General features: G+C 43.6%; 1 protein-coding gene across 9 annotated transcripts in view; it reads left to right on the top strand.

Annotated features, from left to right (window-relative positions):
* SPICE1 (spindle and centriole associated protein 1) overlaps positions 1-13,793 on the top strand; it is a 1,365,450-nt gene that overhangs the window by 129,578 nt on the left and 1,222,079 nt on the right. For 7 of the 9 annotated variants that reach the window (XM_069635857.1, XM_069635856.1, XM_069635860.1 and 4 more), the window contains one exon: positions 7,700-7,747. The exons of the other annotated variants lie outside the window; for them this stretch is intronic. In XM_069635857.1, coding sequence (XP_069491958.1) covers positions 7,700-7,747 — 48 coding nt within the window. The remainder of the gene's footprint in view (positions 1-7,699; positions 7,748-13,793) is intronic. 9 annotated transcript variants of the gene reach the window in all.

Genomic DNA, 13,793 nt, shown 5'->3' with positions numbered 1-13,793 from the left:
TCAAAATAAGGCAGAACAGTATAAAACTTCTGCATTCACTGATCAGCAATGCACGAGGAAAATACCTTTGTGGATATATGCAAGGCCATTCCCTCTCCCACCCCACCAAGCCTGCCAGATAAAAAAGCTAAGACTTGTGCTGCGCTCCCTCACCTCCCCCAACCAAGCTGGCGTTACTTCAGAGAGTCAGAGGCCCCGGCGCCGCAACCAAGGCCACAGCCCGCCACCTGTGTTATTTACAGCACGGTAATAAACCCACGGTTGAACCCACTGATCTACCAGCACCCTCTCATAAATCCCACGAACCCCCCAAGAATCCTGACCCCGCGCAAGGACGATCCCCATCATTGGGACAAGACACAGAGACCCATCTATATAATAACTTCTAACGCAGCAGACAGACATGTATCATTCGGCCCAGGCCCCAGAGCCCCGTCCCGCGACCTAAAATACCGGTCAATAGGACACAGGTAAATCTCACCCCAACCGACAACCACCAGACCTCTCACGAGGTGCATTCCTCATGTGTTGTGTTTATTTTATAAGATAAGCTGCTGAAGCGATTTATTAATGAACTTAAATGTCGTTTTCTGAATAACTACAGTGTGCATGGCCTAGGGCAAATGAGACAGGAAAGGTATTCGTCATTGTCACAGGCTGCCCCAGCACATCAACACCGCGCGGATGACCTCAAGCCGGCCTGCCAGGCCCAACCCAACCCACGAGGCTGACCAGTGACGTCGTCACACCAAGACCAACCCCGCTGCAGCAACACCTATAGTTAGTCGACGCCACCCAATCCCAATTAACTTGTGCCCCCTATAGTGTTTAGGTGTTGATGACGTTTTTTGTATTAGAAATACGCCTGTCTTTGCTATTGTCAGACAGAGCGCTCTCGTAGGTTGCAGAGTTCTTTGCATGCCTTATTATTGGATAAACTCCCACTTACGCTCACCCGCACTCTGTCTTGGCCTTATTCCCACTACGGGAGAGTCCCTTATTGTCTCTCATTGCGGGGAGGATCGTGCTGAATTGGGGGCGCTTCCCTTCAGGGCGCAGGACAAATTATGGGTGCGGATGGATAGGGCCGTAGCACAACGCAAATTAGCGGAGGTATTGTGGCTCCCGAAACCACTTGGACCCCGACACCTATACGAGAGCTCCATAACTAAACTAATGGCAGATATCTGGGACAGGTTGGCGGGCTCCGAGGAGATCACCACATTTCCGTCTCCCTTTACCCCCATCTTTGGTAATGGGGATTTCTCACCGGGCTTGGAGAGGGGAGCCTTCACGAAGTGGCAGGTGGGTGGCTGTCGGAAATGATGTGATATGTTTGTTGGAGTGGAACTATTATCATTTAATGACTGTAAGAGGTTCTTTGCCGTCCAGGAAGGAGAGAGATTACGATATGCTCACATGCGCCATTGGGTGCTACATCCTGGGGTCAAGCAGGCGGCCACGAGGGACCCAACACTCTTTGAAAAATGTCTGCTCACTAACGATGGGGCCTTATCCCTAATATCTATAAGATTCTGGACGGCTCCAGGGCGGGGGTCCAATGGGCCTACATGAGGGAATGGGAGCGGATTATGGGAGGTGCGATTAGTATGTCGGACTGGGAAAGGCTGTGGAGAAGGATCCATAAACTGGTCAAGGCCCCTTGCCTGCAAGAAGCATGGTACAAGATTTTGTTTGGGTGGCATTACACCCCGGCTCCATAGATTTTACCCAACGGTGTTGGCGCTCTGCTGGAGGGGCTGTGGGATGGTGGGCTCCGGGGAGCACGTCTGGTGGAAATGTCATAAGATTGTTTCGTTTTGGGGGGGGGGGGGGGGCAGGGGAACCCAGAGGGCGGGAAAAAGCCAGTTATAACAACTCTTGCTGCAATGCTGTTAATAGCCCAGAGATGGAAGGGCCCAGAGGTCCCCACGATTCAAGATTGGTTCAGAAAGATGTGGGAGATAGTGGCTCTGGAATGGGCGACTTACGCCATGGACAATAAGATCCAGCGGATTGGGAGGAATTATTGAACGTTCTTAAAGGCGATTATACAGTGATGTGGTGCCCACAACGATTGAGACTGTTGGATTTGCCTTGATTGTAGAATTTCTGCTCGTGTGGAGGGTGGTTGAAGGAGTAATCTCGTTGCCGGGGGAAAGGGGTGGTGGAGGGGGTGGGAAGGGAAGGTTTCTTTTGTCTTGTGAAAATCAATAAAAAGAGTTTAAAAAAAAAAGGTAACTTGTCAATGGTTCAAGGCTCTTGTAGTGCCAAGATCGGTTGTTTTCTCATGAGAAACGGATGGCGATGACAGGGGGGAGATGAATAAAGATCTGCTGGTCATCTCAAATTTCTCAATGTTTTGGCACCATAATGTGGTAATTGTCGGTTGAACTGTGATGTCAGAGGTGGTCGAGTGTGGTGTGGCACGGTTTGCGGGACTCAATCGTTTTAGGATAATTTATGTCCCACTATAGGGGAATGATGTAGCTCTACCAATAAGCTTCACATGGAGGACTAACCTAATGTTGTGATATGGGTTGATGTTAATTAAGCTGTATGATTAGAAAAGGTCTTGTTTTAGGGGCGTATCTTTGACAATGCCTTTCATGCAGTTCTGTTCCGCATTCTGTGGAAATGTTGCTTTCCCAGCTGTGACTGGGCCCAGACTAAATTGCTTTACTTCTTGCTTTGGTCTACACTCTTTGGTCTGATTATGCCTATTTAAAGATGTTCCAGGAACACTAACATGTTCAGCCCCGTGTAGTTTGATTACAAGAGACACAACTCTTAAAAGCCGATCTGAAAAGCATCTTTGTAAACCAGTGTCCAAAGAAAAGTGGTTACGTCTTTTGTTTTTTTTTGGGTAGGACTTTTCCTCTGACTGGATATCATTTTTATCCGATTGGGTTTGTAGATGTTTATCAAAGGGAAATCAGGGTTGTGGGCAAACCATGTTAACAATTACTTCTTTCTATGCCCAGAGCCAAAAGCAAGACAAATGTTTGTTTAAAATGTTGAAACTGTAGGACTGGGTGGAGGAGGAGCTGGTCTTGTTTAGTGAATATACTTTGATCCTCAACATGGACATTTGTTCTTCAAAATCCATTTACTTGGCAAAAGCGCGGTCCTATTGAAATACAAATTTGAAGGACCTGGGATTGGTCGATTATTGCAGGAGAGTTTTTTTCCTAATAAATCCCACTTTCAAATATTTCTCCCATGCACATGCTACATATTTGAAGATTTAGTTCCTATATTTTTATCCTTGGACTTTTTGGACTGAACTGAAGATGCTATCATTGGAACCAATACACTCTTTTACCATGCACTGGTCCCTGTTAAATTGTACCTAGGGGGAAAATATGTAATAGTTGCTGTTCGAGGAATATGTTCTCCGAGATCCTGTGCATAGAAAAGATATTCAAGACACAATTATGAACTATTTTAGAGATCCAGGCCACAAAGTAATTGGGGATTTGTTGGGATTCGTTTTAAGGTGGTTTTGAGATGCAAGGTTATGAATAGCTCCTGTAAAAGTAAACTATTTCGGAGCCACTGAAGTTGAGCTTGATAAGCAGTCGAAGTTGTGAATGTAAGAATAACCCCACTAAACTTGTTCTCCGGAAATTGACCGTTATTAGGGGGCAATAAAATGTGATGAATGCTACAAAAGCTGAACACTTGATGTATGAAGCAAAAACTAGATTTTCCATGCACAAGCGGAAATATTAGCGATGCAACTTCAGGATAGTATTAATATGTTGCACATATACAAGGTTAAGGCAGAAAACTGAAATCTGTCATATTATCTCAAGATGTGTGTCTGGGAGCTGATTGACACTGGCAGATATTATATGGATGATCTTGCCCTTAGTTATTCATCAAACCAAACTTTTCACTTGCTTTCAAGAGATTGACTCGATCACAACCAATATGGAAGAATACCACATTATCGGATTCCCATAACACGGAAACGATGAATGTTTGTTTTTCATATAGGCCAATTGTGCTGATAAATCTAGATGCAAAGTGCAACAATCGTTTCAACCCTAAAAGCAAACATCTTCCCTTACTGGTTGAATAATCAGCACCTGATGCTGAGCAGACATTCTATTTTATAGACGGGGGTTACCTCTCAAACGTGTTTAAAAGATTTGGGTTCTGCCAAAGAATCTTCTCATACTGAGCAACTAAAAATACCCTAGTGCTAGAACACCAGTTAACAGATTTTATATGGGACCGTTCCCATTGCAAAAAGGGTCCCCTTTCGTCTTTATTCTTTTTCCTAGTAATGGAGCCATTTGCGGCCCAAACTAGTCAACCTGGCCATTGGAGGAGGCCCTTGCTAAACAATTCTTTTTCTATATTTTTTTTATTTTTTTATCTGGCTGATATATTTTTTTTTTTTCTAAATCATTTTATATTGACCATCACGTATCCTGAGAAGTCCATGCCTATGGTACAAGTGGAGATTGCTTGTTTTTCCTCAGTGTCAGGCTTCAAAATTAATTCTTCTGAGTACGAACAACTTAACTTGAAACTACCTCAAATTATTTTAAGCATTAAAACAGTCTTAAAATAATTTGAGGTAGTTTCTTTACTTTTCTGTCACTAAACGCTCCCTTAAATACATAGGTAGTCACTTAACAGGGAAGATTTAAGACTCCTAGCTCATGGCCATCCAACAGGAGCTGAACAAATGGGAAGGCCTATTTACGTTGCGTTTTGGCAGACTGGCCATCACTGACAGGCACACTCCCCACCTCTACTAGCTTTTAAGTCAGCATTATATCCTGAATCTTTTTTTAAGTCCAATTTCTGTGTGCAGTTATTTTTGTTGGTTGGTTAAATCTCTGCTTCAGACATAGCAACTGAAAACAATGGGACACCTCACAAAACAACCCCCTCCACATCCACAGGAGCAACACAAAAAAAGAAACTCCTTGCACTCTTAAAAAAAATCCTATGTCTCGAAACCTATTTATCACAATTTGCATATGTTGCAACATAAGTCAGTTACATTGTTCCATGATAAATAGCATTTCTGCAAACCGAACATCCTAATCTTAGTTGGACATGTGTAATCTAGATCCCACCTTTTCGAAAAATAAATGATCATGTATGATATACATTTCTCACATATTAGAAAATCTTATATTTTCATCATCCATTCCTCTGTTCTGGGAATATGTGCTGATTTTCAGAAAGATGCTATAGCAGTTGTGGTTATCGGTAGAAGCTGTAGTAACTCATGCATTTTAATTTTGTTTATGGGCCCTGAGCCTTTCCTCAATCGGTCCCAATAAACAAAGTGCTATCATACAGTGTAGGTCACAACCTGTTGTAGCCACACAAGTCCCATTATATTTTCTCAATACTTTTCAAGCTTGGGACAGCGCCACCACACATGTAAATACTGTGATGGGTCCGAATCAGGAGACTGATATTAAGGCATACTTAAATTTAGCATACTTTTTTCCCTATACCTGGGACTCTAAACCCTATGTTAATCGGAAACCATTAAAAAAGGTGCTCTTCAGGAGGTCTGACATTATAATCCTATTCTAACCGAGTTCCTTTCCCTAGCTCTAAAAAAAAAAAAAAAAAAAAAGGAAAATCCAAAATCAACCAAGACGTATTTTGGAGACTTGTCCAGTGAAAGGGATGGATGGCTAGTGGCTTTCAAATCCCCTGCCCTTTTGATTCGTTACCATAGGCCCTTGCCGATGCTCACAATTCCACTTTCAGTTAAGGTATTGGTGAAATGCCGTCCCAGGCTCCAGCCACAGCTTTCTCTTCAAAGTTATACAAGTCTTGCATTCTCTTTCTCTCTCTCCCTATCCTCTTTCTTGCTTCCTGTGTTTAGTCTCTCCTCCCCTCTCATAGGCTTTTTATCTTGGGCAGCCTCGCCTGGTTCCAGAAGTTGAGGGCCTCCACTAGAAATGTTCAGCATTAGCAGGTCTCCAGAACAGCCAGAGCAGCAACATGGGGTGGGGAACGGGGGAGAGGGGCTATGGTGGTGTGCAGGAGGAGCTCTGAATTGCCTGATGCCCGGCAATGCTGCTAAACCACCGTCCCACACAAGGAATGTGCCCCAAAAAGTGAGTCAAATTTCCTCTACATCTCTTCCAGTTAAGTTCAATATAACAAAGGTTATTTGTTAGGGTTAATCCAAAGTATTTTTGAATTATGCACTTCATAATTTGCTATGGACAAAGTTCCTGTGTGCCTTTCTGAGTACTCAGTAAAGTTCAGGTTCAGTGAGGCCCTGCTGATTGTGTTCAGTAGCTGTCAAGTCTGTTAATTCTGTTTTTGAGGTCACCAGACTAACATGTATGATATTTCTAATATGACATTTTATTGTCTATACGTAGAATTTAATATCTACGAATTTAAATAAATTCCTTACTGGTTGTAATATGCCATCCTTTGTAATTCAGAGGTAGGTCACAAGGAGTGCTTGGGTAGTCGATGGTCTTGAACCAGAATGGACCAGGAAGATCTTGAGGCATCTGTCAAGTCTCATATCCCTGGAATTATTGCCTGCAGAACCGCAGTCTGGTGGCCTTCAATCAAGTGGTAAAATGACAATCCTAATGGACCTTGCTCCCTGGAGCTGATTGGACGTTTGGGTTGTAACTCTTGTTGCACTGAAGCTCGGTAGAACAGAGGATGCCTTACTAGCTCGACGCTCCTCCTGACCGACCTTGCAAAGATACCATGGAGTTCATCAGAAGGATCAATCCTAGGCTGGCAGTCACTTGCTTGTCGGGAGTGCAGAATATAGGACTATATTCTTTTATTAGGCACTTTTATATCTTCTCAAACAATAAATTGATGATAAAGTTATGTTAATATGATTTGTTCAAAGCAGAAAGAAATGCAAAATGCCAGAGTCCAGTTGAAACTCATTTGCTTATGGTGTTCTATGCTGGCAGACTGTATCTTCCGGAGTAGGTGTTGCTGGAAAGCGAATGAAATATGTATTACTTCCTATGCTTATGTTTTTGCTCTGTAAAACATGTGTACCTTTGAAACCGTATTGTAATGTTTTACAGCTTACTCTGTATCAATGCATTTTGCTCTTTCTTTATTCTTTCATATTTGCTTGCCTTTAAATCGAAGACCATGCTTGTTGATAGGGTCTCTGTTCCGGTTCAGACTTTGCTCTTTTAGCAGATAATCCCATCACTCTTGCATCTCTACTCTTCAAGGTACTTGACCTTTGAGCTAATTTGAGAGCTTTAGTGTCTGTCTGGCAACCCAAAAGGCCTTTCATTCTTTTGCTCTCCTGATCAATTATTCTTACCTTGCCATTTCCTTTAAACTTTTTTTATGCCTATTCGCTATACGTGTTTCTTCAAGATGAAAGGTTCTGCCCGTCGGGGTAAAACAAATACCTCTACGCTTTCCTCTTCAAATGAATCTCTTCTTAGTATCTTTCGGCAATGAAGAACAGAATAAACCGTGGTCCATTGTGCGAAAATATTGCAAATTGACTTGCACTTTGTGCAAATTTAATAATAATGTCAATAATGCCATGTTCTTTCTGGAGAGGAGCGCGAGCGCCTGCTGCCTTTTTTGAAATATTTGCAATTCAGCACAACGCTGCTGCTGGTTCCTGTGGACATTTGCAAGTTTAACCTTTTGTAATCTTGAGGTATGTGCATTAAATGCTATGCTTTTCCTTTTTCAGTGTACAGTCCATGATTTAACAGTACATCGTGCAACTCCTGAAGATCTGGTAGGTTAATTACTCTACTGCTTGGAATGCTGGTTGCAGCGATATGGAGATTTTTCGATAATGTTAACTAAAGCTGAATCCAATGGCTGGCAGTTTGGTCTATTGGGGGAAGCTGCAGTCCAAATCCGATTACATTAACAATCCAATCCCTCTTGCATTTGACCAGTGTAGACAAAATCTCCTTGTAGTGCATTTGTTCGAGTCAGAAATGCATGGAAAACATATTTGTGAGTTATGTCACATATTTAAAGCCGACATCTGTGTACTCTGACCAAGATCAATTTCAAATCCGCTAGTGTGCTTTGCAAATATTTTGTGCATTTTATTAGAGAGAAGTCAGAACCTGTGGTTTTCTTTTTCTTTAACTTAATGTATTTGATCTGACAACTACTCATGACCATGAATACAATTTTGTATTGTTGGCAAAGTAATAGAACGATACACGTTTTAAACATTCAAATTGGGCAGTCCTCAAGTTGGTTAAATGCAAAACATCTTGATAGCGGGTACCGTGACACATGTTTATTTGCCAATTGATGTGGGTGGTTACTTTTTTATTTTGGCAAGTCGGACATCCTCTTGTGAAGCAAAGCTCCAGGCAGCCAGTTTCCTTTATAACCTTACTTGTCCACATTTAATATATTCTCACCACCTGAATATTCAGATGTTTGGGGTCCTTGTTCTGCTCACTCCTCTGCAATGGCTTCATGTCACTATGCCCTCACCTCCCTTTTTAAAAACCATGATTTTTGAACCATCTAAACTGCAGACTCAATCAGCTGTTTGCAATTTTAATATTTGGTGTGGGTTTACATTCCTATCGTGTGCGACATTAGGACAGTTTGTTTTGGGGAATTGCATATTTGAGGCTTCTTAGCTAAATTGTGCATATGTTAGGGAATTCAACTCTGGTTGTCTTTGGTTTTGTATTTCTGTTTCTTCATATGCTTTCTGAGCAAACCTACCCAAGCTTTGCAAATATTTTCCTTGCTTTTCTCTCGATATGCTCTTTAGGGGATAGCAATTGCACCTTGCGGTTTTTCCCACACCTGATCTGCATCATGGTTCCTATAATTTGTGGCCATTAAGGCTAATGTGACTTTGCTTTTAATGATTCCTTTAGGTTACCATGGCATGCTGCACAAGATAACCTAATGTTGAAGATGGCTCTCAGTCTCGTTCTCTACCAATCCATGAGCATCTCTGAAGGCTTTGGCTTTTAACCATATTTTTAATATTCGCCAGACCTTTTGGTTTTCCATTTTAGCCAACTCTTTTACTTGTCCATTCCCACGCTACGAGCATCCCTGGTGATTTCTGTTGCCCATGTGGATAGCTCACAAATTAAGTGCTTGCCCCTGAATTGGGTCCTGCAGCCACTGCGCAACTTCAAATCCCACTGCAGGCGCGACTGCGTCCCTTTGATCTTGATGGTACCCAATTTAATGATCTCTACTAACCTCTGTTGTTACATCACATAGTACCAGGAGTAATCTGTTATGAAGCACTAAATGTGAACACGTTATAACTTGTTTGTCTTGTTTTTGTGTTCCTTAGTCATCTGATGAATTAAGCTATCTATACTTCAGTACTGTGCTTTACTGGCTGGTAATGACTCTCTAGCCCAAGTAACAACGGCGCTCTGGTGTTGCCATCCGATAAAGCATCCATCCATGATGTATAAAACCATTAGCACCCTGGAAGTGTATGCCTAGCTGTTAATGCCTTTGTTTATATTTTTTTGGAAGGGACATCTTCTTACTATGATTCTAGCTTGTTATTCTTTAAGAAAATACAAAGATGGATGCTATGGAAATAGAAACTGAGTGTCCTTTTTCTTTGTAAATGGCTGGTACGAGAAAGTGAGGTAAGTACAGGATATGCGTAGATGGGTACTGGTGGAAGGCAGGGGATAAGAGGTGAATGTGTGGGTTCGATTTGGCAACCACTGGACAGTGCAGGGGCCGGAGTGGGCCTTGAAAAAATGTCAGCCTGCTGGATCAATGCTGTTGGCTTGCATGAAATACATGCTTTTTGCGATGTAATGAAGCCTGTGTTCCTGGCCAACTGATTGGCTAGCTGGACGGCCCCCGAGTGCTAATTGACAACATTCAAATGTTAACTGGTCTGTTATGAGATGATTATCAAGATTGCAGGCTCTGCGTTCTCTGATTGACCTCTTGAGCGCAAGACTGAGTTATTTGGCTGAAGCGATTCGATCACCATGTCTTGCTGAGTCGCTAGTCTTTTCTGAGGATGTTTGTGCTGTGGATGCTCCTTCTACTGAGATATTACTACTTTGTGTCGTAACATGTATCCTCCTGATATGCTGACTGCTTCAAAGTGCGGATCCTACTGTCCTGTACAAGAGGAAGGAGTAGAATACTTTAGAAATTGTTTGCAACCTGTGCAGAGTTAATTTAGTCAGATAGCGCTACTTGGGTTTGAAGTAATTTTCTGTATCGCACCTGAGCTTCCACCTCCTGGGTATTCTACTGACTAAAAGTTTTTCACCCTCTACCACTAGTTATGGCGTCCTGTATGTGTTACTTTGACGTATTGCACTGGCATATCATTGGCTACCTTTGACCTCCTAGGTATTTATTCATGAAATGCTCTGAGATACACCAGCCCTGTGCCCTAAAAAGCATTGTGGGCCATGCTTCGATTTTTGACTTAAGACTGCAGGTGACCAGTATAACTTAAGTACATATTGGATGCTCTGACCTCAGCCATTGGTCTAATATAAATCTTAAACTGGACAGTACCATTGCTGTCTAGACTTCAAGCTCACCTTGGTCATCTATCAATGCCTACCTTCAAACAGTAGAAGTGTTTGTATTGTGATTATGCAATGAATGCTTCATGTGGTTATGGTGAAGAATAATCAAAACCTGATGCAAACGCTTGGGCGGTTGTTCCAGATGGCTCAAAGAACACTAACTCCCAGAGCTGATTAAAGGGTTTTTATTAGTTGGTTCAGCAGGGCGCTAGGACCATCCCTCACTCATCTAGTAGTGTTTTCTACCCTAACTCAGGAGTCCCTAAGCCTGGGTTATTTTCTAGAGAACATTGACCCATAATGTTTAATCTCAAGGCTGAGTAAATGGGATAACTAAAAGAAATTCCTTACTCGATCTAGATTTCCTTAAACTTTCTAGACTTGCCCTACACTAACATTGTTATTGGGTACCAATAGATTTGGGAAATGTGCCTTTCATGTACTTTGTGATTTCCTTCACGCCATGGTGTTCCTTTCCTTGTCTCTGTATCCTAGTCCCCTCTCTATTCTCCTACTCAAAACTCCACCCTCCTCCACTCCTATTATTTCCTGCATCTTCCTCCTCTGTCCCTCTGATGGTTTCCACCCATACTGCTACCTCCACCCTTCTATGTTGGGACTTCTTCCTCCACACTACCACCCTTCTCCCCAGTCTCACACCTTTCACTCAAAACCACTTGACATTAACATCTTGCACTCCTCGCTCGCGTACACTCCATGCAGTTTCACTTGCACTTGCCAACCATTACCTCACCTTTTCTGTCTGTGGCATGTCAGATGGCAGCGAAGGGCGCTCTGCTCCTCTTCCGCTCTCCCTCTTTGCTGGCCTGGTGCTGAAAGGCGATGACACTTGACAGGTCGTGCTGTCTCCGCTGGTCTCTTGCTCTGGCTGCAGCATTGACTTTAGGTCATGTGTAAAGAGATCCTGCCGAGCATATGTAACGAGGCATGGGATGATGCAAAGGGGACTGCCAATGTTTAGTCTGGCACTTGGGGAGGGGACAGGTATTGAGCCCTCTTTACTGCAACAGTCTTCACCCCTACACTTTCAGCACTGGGGTAGGACCGTCTCTGGCTCTGCCCCTGGTTATGCCCTCCCACCCCAGGCTGAGGGGAGGCCTGCACCACTCTTGACAGGGCAAGTTTATTGACCCTGTCGCACAGGATGGGTCTAGACTGTGTATGTGATAATTTTAATCTTCCTATCCATTTTGATGAGCAGGTTCCTTTGTCTGGATTACACTTCAAATAGTTTTTGTTTTTATCAGTCATTTTTAGGGTGTTTTGCCAAATTCTCATGTCTGCGACAAGACTTTGGAAAGCCTACCTTGGATGAACAGGGTTGCACCTCTTGGGTTTAGCCTGAACTACCAAAGGTTTAGTAGCGGTGGATGAGTAGCCAGACTTGGTCTGAGTGAGGATGGCTGTAGTGAAACACACAACTCGGAGCATACATTTGGTTCTAGGAAACACTTGCACACTTTGAGTTCTATAGAAAATATGTATTTATATACACAAAGCCTTGTAGCATTCAAGTAAGGTAAGAACTATCACACAATAACATAATAGAACAGCTGCAATATTCACAGGGTTAGAAACTTCTGAATAGCAATTTCAACAAGTCACATAATCAAATCTCCTGAAACATGCATGCAAACTTATGGAAACATTGATAACTTCAGCTTAGCAGATCTTAGAAAGTTCAACCCTATCTTGGGTGAGTCTCACAAAGTCAGACGGGATACTGGGACAGCAAGGGCTGAGGAAGACAAGAAAGCAGAGTTTAGCGATCAAAGAAGCAAGAGTCCAACAGGACCTCTTCAGGTTTGCAGGTTGGTATCAGTCAGGTTTCACAGGGCAAGGAAATTAGGAGTTTCCCATGCGCAATTGTCTCAAGGACAAGTGTCCTAAGGCAAGGTAGAGCACAATGGTTTTTCCACCCCAATGTAGCGCAAGATTGGCCCTGGTGGGGTGCAAGATGCAGCTATCTGCAGCACAGGCAAAGGGGAACAAGGGCAAAACAATGCTCAGGTAAGTAACTAGGTGCAAGACAGTACCTTATAAGCAAAGGCGCTGATGCAGCAGGACGGTACCCATGGTGAGGCGACCGCAGACCCTGGTTTGGGTTCTCAGTCTTGGCGACAGAAATGAAGAACTTGGAGTGGATCTGGTGGTTGCTCTCGTGGTCGGATGCCCAGCAGAGGATCTTTGCAGCACTGACTTGTTGGCAACTTTTTCAAGTTTCTGGTGAAGGACGGTTGTTGTACGGTAGACTTTGCTCCGCTACTCGGTCCTAGTCTTGGCTGAGTGGACATTCAGGAGCGGAATCCAGTCTCTGGGTTCCAGAAGGATGCCTGCAAAGTTTCAGAAAAATCGCGCTTCGGAAGACATTGCACTGCAAAATGGCACATGACCCCATGCATTGGTGAATTGCGGCCTGTGGACATCGCTGCTTTTCCAGGGAGGGTGCAAAATGCAGTTTGTCTTGGCACTGGTTAGGCCCACCAGTCCAAGCGAGGAAGTTGTCCTCTTAGGGGCTTCCCTGTCACACAAAGGTTGGTACAGCAGCAGTTACTCGGACGTCTCTGGCGGCCGCTGGAAGTGGTTGCGGATGTCCTTTGTCAGAATCTTGGTTCCAGTGGTCGACTCTGAGTTTCAGCTCCAGGACCCTCGGATTTATCCAAGAACACCGGCTGAGTCCACCATTCAAAATTGGGGGTGGGTGGCTGTTCAGTGGGGGCATCAAGACTCCCAGTGCAAACTGGTTCCAGGCAGTTACACTGCAGGAAAAATAACTGGGGGGTTTCGATCACCTCCCCTACTTCCTGTCTTCTCAGGCACTTCGAGTCTTTGCAGGCTTTCCAAGGGTAGCCCTCCAAAGACCCATCAAGACCACCTCCACCCAGCTAGGTAGATTAATGCTCATGAAAGGACAATTCCTGGAGAAAGTACAGCCACCATTTTAGGCATATGGTGAATCTTGTGTCTCATCACAGCTGCACAGAGCGCCTGCGACAAGTCCACAAAAAGTTGGGTAGAAAGGTACGCTGCCTGTCAGATCTGGTCACAGCAAAAGGACAAGGTGTGGTGATCTCGCAAAATGATATTGGTATGGTATTGTTTGTAAAGTGCCTATACACAAAGCAAGTGTTTCAAAGCGCTCCAGGAGGGAGGGAACAAGGGGAAAGAACAGTCCTTCAGAGCCCTTGAATTTCTGAACGATAAAAGTCTGCATGGGCAGAGTGGGTGCATGGAACAAGTGCA

This window comes from Ambystoma mexicanum, chromosome 7p (genome assembly GCF_040938575.1).
Source record: "Ambystoma mexicanum isolate Mex_15411 chromosome 7p, UKY_AmexF1_1, whole genome shotgun sequence".
In the NCBI taxonomy this organism is placed as follows: domain Eukaryota; kingdom Metazoa; phylum Chordata; class Amphibia; order Caudata; family Ambystomatidae; genus Ambystoma; species Ambystoma mexicanum.
This window is presented reverse-complemented; position numbering and strand designations above follow the sequence as displayed.